At 54.4% G+C, this 4692-nt stretch overlaps 1 protein-coding gene across 1 annotated transcript in view; it reads left to right on the top strand.

Annotated features, from left to right (window-relative positions):
- Positions 1 to 893: 893 nt before the first annotated feature.
- LOC127751629 (diacylglycerol kinase beta-like) overlaps positions 894 to 4692 on the top strand; it is a 21629-nt gene continuing 17830 nt past the window's right edge. Inside the window, exon 1 of the mRNA XM_052275447.1 lies at positions 894 to 973. Coding sequence (XP_052131407.1) covers positions 901 to 973 — 73 coding nt within the window. The 5' untranslated portion in view covers positions 894 to 900. The remainder of the gene's footprint in view (positions 974 to 4692) is intronic.

The raw sequence follows: 4692 nt of genomic DNA, 5'->3' as shown, positions 1-4692 counted from the left end.
AAACCCGTGCGACTTCAGTCGCAAAGCTGCTGGACACCTTTTGGTTTGGCACCCTTTTCCCTGCACAAGGGTCCAGGCCAAGCCTAGGTAGGGTGTCCTGTTGTTGGACACTCCCTGCTTGGGCCCCTCTGCAGGGAAAGGGTCCAAACTACAAGGTGTCCAGCGGCCGTGCGACTTACGTCACCACAGGTTTTAGGGTCGGGCACCTTTTGTCGCACAGTTACTGGACACCCCAGATCTACAGTGTAGGCGACCGGGTGGAGGGAGTAGGCAAACCCGTAAACACTGCGTAGCGTCCGTCCGCTCTGGCACACCCGGCACACCCGGCACCGCCCGGCACAGTGTAGCTCGGCCGGGCCGGCACGAAGGCCGAGCCGAGGGAGGGGCAAGGCGCGGTTTGATGAGGCGCGAAAGAGCAGGAGAGGTCATCAGAGAAGGGTGGGAGGAGAGGAGAGGGGGAGGAGGGTGTTAATGTGACGAGGTGCGATCACTAACCCTCCCCTCTCCTTTCCCTCACCTCGTCGTCCTCCCATCCCCCCAACACCTAACCCTGGGGCGCAAGCCTCAAGACGGGCAGGAAGGTCCTCTCCCAACCGGAAGTGGAGCTGGACCGCACGGCGGCCGTGCGGGGGCAGCAGCGGCGGGCGTGACCAGGCCGCCCTCTGGAGGAGTGGGAGGGGGCAGGCTATATGTTTGACGCCTCTACCTCACACCTTACCTTCGAGGCTGACGCGAGAAACTTTACACCAACTACGCTGTTTTGTGTATGTTGTGTTGTGTGAAAGAGGGGGGGGGGATATCACCCACTTTGGCTCCATGGATCTACGCCTGGCGTGTACCGGACAAGCCGCCCGCACGAGTAAGTAACGTGACTGTGTTTCTGTTCCAGATGGAGCGGTGATGGCCACCATGGCCCTGCAGTGGGACAAGCTGTCCCCGGCAGAGTTCCAGCTGCTCCAGGACTTCGCGGCCTGTGAGTACACGACTGGATGAGAGGACCTGGGCTGTTCCGGGCACCGTGCTATCGACAGTCGGAAGACGCCCGTATTAGTCCAATGCTCCTCCCCCGACTTGCGCTCTCTCTCTCTCTCTCTCTCTCTCTCTCGCTCGCTCGCTCGCTCTGCCACGAGCCGCAACCCTGTCACCACCACGCTCCGCCACGCCCCGAACCTGACAGGTGGAGTCCAGGGGCCGGCCGAGAGCGGGTCCTTGGCATTCTGAGAGTGAGGCCGACGACTGTCGTGCCGGTCCATCAGACTGCCGGAGCGGGAAGAGCGGGACAGAGGGGGATATTGAAAAGGGGAGGTCGGGGGTGAGGAATTGAGACAGGGAGTGAGTAAGGAAGGGGGGGGGGCGGAGAATAATTGAGAGATTTTGTAAACAAAAAACGGGGTAGTTATAGTTTTCACTGAAAGCTCATGTTAAAATGACGGCGTTATTGGACCGAGTTTTCCCCCCGTCTGTGCTGCTCGCAGAAGCTTGGGAAAGTAGGTGGGAACAAATAGTTTTCGTGTTATGTGAGGGAAAGAGAAAGGAGAGAGAGAGAGGTATGGGCGGGGAGAGAGGCAGCGCGGGACGACAGGAGGGAAGCGGAGAGGCCTTGCAATCGATCCCGTCGCGGTATTCTTACGCAATACTCTCGAGCAACACACGCCATCCCGCCTTGAGCCCCCGTGAGTGGGGCTTGGCGTGGCCCCGGCACTGCCCCCGGGATTCTATCGGGGTGTAGGTGTCGCGTACTCTCGCCCAGCCGTCGGAGCCTGCGAGGCCTTCGCCCCAAAACATATTCACATATTTTTTTTAACGGCTCGTCGACCCGCTGCCCCAGCCGACGCGCCGACACCTTCCATGTAAAGCACCTGAATAATTATTGAAGTTTCAGTAATTTGTGAATAATTTTTATTTTGGGGCGCGGTCGTGCGGGAGCTCACCAGAGAAGGTATTTCCATATCCAATTACACGCAGGGAGTAAAGAGCGGGCGTGGACGAGGGGGGGGGGGGTGCAACGAAGCGCCCCGGTGGAGCGACCCGACAAGCCCGTCGTGTTATGGGAGGGAATGAAGATAAATGTTGATGTACTTGGACTTGAGGTCCAGAAGCTGACCAGCTGGCGGAGCAGGCTGTGCTGTGGTACGGGGTACGGGCTGCCTGCTCTTGCACAGGGGGCTATTCAGTCAGACGTGCACCCTGCGCTGGCGCATTCATTCATGCTGTTTCATTCATCCGAGCCGAAGTCCTTCCCCTCTCCCTCGCCTCCCGCAGGTTTGGAATCCTTCCATATTTGCCCGAGCTTCCCTTTCATCGCGGGCCTTGCCCGACTAGAAACCCGCCTTTTCTTTTTGGTTTCTTTTTCTGCGTTTCTCTTTCTTGCGAGCTGCGAGGCGCGTCCCTCTGCCATGAGGAGAATTAATAAAGACAATCTTCTTTTTTCCCCTCCAGTTGCGGGCCACCTTCACATACATCAGTCCTCTGTCGCCATCCCTCCCCCTCCACTAACCTCCTTTGTTCTTTCGTTCTCTCCACACCCACACAATGATATAGTCGCTAAAAAAAGAAACACTGGCGAGAAGATGTGGGAGTCGGAACAGGTAGGGGGCCAGTCGGGAGCCCGTCTCTTACGACCATGCTCATGGCGTTTATATATTTTTGACCTTTGTTTTGTGACTTTGTCCGTAACTTTTTTTATTCGGTTTTATTTTTCATTTTCCCGTTAGGTTACTCTAAAACACTTGCCGGCTACCTTACTCCCCTGCAGTTTGTGTTGGCAGACCTGATTTTCACTGATAAAATTTGTGGGGAATTTTTACCAAAACTGTCTGAGTGTCCACGTCTTGCCTCGACTTTCTATGGTCAAATTACCATCCTGTGAAAAAATGCCATTACAACAGTAATGTACTTCCTCGAAAATACGTATGTGAAATAATTTTTCCATATTCGTCACGAGTCAGCGAACTTATACCATTCGAAGTATGATAAAAATTCTTCCTCTTTATAAAAACTCCTCACCGTTTTCGTTGCGGTAGTTTAGTTTACGTAGCTTACCTACGCACGGTTTTAAATCTTATTAATATGCCAAAAAACATTTTAGTACATGCGAATAGTGAAATTTACTTCATCTTTGCTGGGACACGCTCACGCTCTCGCACACTCACAAGCGCGCGCGCGCACACACACACACACACACAGGAGAAGACGGGTGCAATAAACGCAGCCCAGCCCGGGCGAGCCACCTAACGCCCTAATACCCAGCGCTCACGTCTCCCCCGGTCCCGGCGGGCCCGGCCCCAGGCCCCAGCAGCACGGCCTCCTCGGCCCGGCCCGCAGCCCAGCCCGACGCAGTCCAGTAGCAGTCGTAATCCCGCGGCCCACCCCGAGGCTTGTGCTCGGGATGGCGCCACGGACTTCGGGCGACTTTCGACTTTCCGGGCTGGGGATGGGGAATGGGATACGGTTCACTGTTACAAGTGTATGCAAATCATTGCTGTGCAAGCCTGCACAAAGGAACACTTCGCACCTTCTTGCCAACGAAGCTTCAGTTTGTCCAATCCTGGCTTGAGAAAAGCTGGCGAATGCTTTTCAGACTGATATCAGTGTGGGGGGTTGGGGCTCGAGGTGGGATTCGGAGTTGGGGACGGGGCCCGTGATCCGGCTGCTGGTACTAGGTGCTAAGGCTAAAGGCTGGGTCCATTTCCTGCCAGCCCTCAGCGCGCCCCCGGGAGTGGCTCGCGAAGTCGTCCCCAATAAAGACGCCAATCGGCCACCCCTTCAGCGGCTCTCGGGTAGGGAGGGATTAGCGAGCTCCCTCGGCTCCGAGCGCATAAGTAGCACGTGCGGGTTACATCTGCTTAGAGAAAAGGGAAACAAAAGGGAGAAATCGATTCGATTGTCGTCGTTGTGAAGAAGTGGTACACTTAAGTCAACGAGTGCAAAGCAGGGAACACAAGTGTATAACAAGTGGTCACTTTCGACCGCTTTCAAATGTTTCGCAAGGAAGGGCAAAATTAAAAAGTTCTGTACTTTCAGCTCGGAAAATGGACTTATGAGCACTGCACAACTACGCAACGCAATAGACCATTTCAGTTTCGGTGATCAAGGAGAAGAAAATAATAACCGAAACAGGAAACAGTTGTTGGGCGAGGGGTGAAGAGGGATGGAGGGTGGGTCCGATTAGAAAGCAGTGCTTTTCCGGTTTGTTATCCTTTTCTTCTTCTTATCACCTAACCCTGAAATGGTCTATACAGGGTGGCCGCTCTGCCCCGTCATTTTGAAAAGGTAGACTAGCCCGCTTGCAGACGGAGAGGGGAGGTGAGAGGGGACGGGAGAGGTCGTGCGGGCGGGCTAGTCTACCTCTTTTAAAAAGACGGGGCAGAGCGGCCACCCTGTATAACACGATCGGGATTTTCGGCTACCGTAAAGAATGTGAGGAAAGGTATACGAACTTGTTAAAGTAAAGTATCTGATCTCAGATTTGGTCGCAAGAAGTCCGGTGCTTAGTTACAATTATTGTCATCAGAAATTTAGAGTGTAGATAAGGGTGGGTGTAGGTCTTCATTGGGCTTTCCTGAAAGTAAAGATATCCGCTGCGCCACGGCCTACGCCATTCCTCTCAACAGATTAGCCGCCTGCTGCCAAGGGCTTGGCGAGTAAAAACAATAATTACGTAAAACAGCCTCCTAATTTTCTCTTGATAAC

Source organism: Frankliniella occidentalis, unplaced genomic scaffold, assembly GCF_000697945.3.
Source record: "Frankliniella occidentalis isolate FOCC.00 unplaced genomic scaffold, Focc_3.1 Scaffold8, whole genome shotgun sequence".
Taxonomy (NCBI): domain Eukaryota; kingdom Metazoa; phylum Arthropoda; class Insecta; order Thysanoptera; family Thripidae; genus Frankliniella; species Frankliniella occidentalis.
Note: the sequence above shows the minus strand (reverse complement) of the source record. Positions and strands in the feature narration are given on the sequence as shown.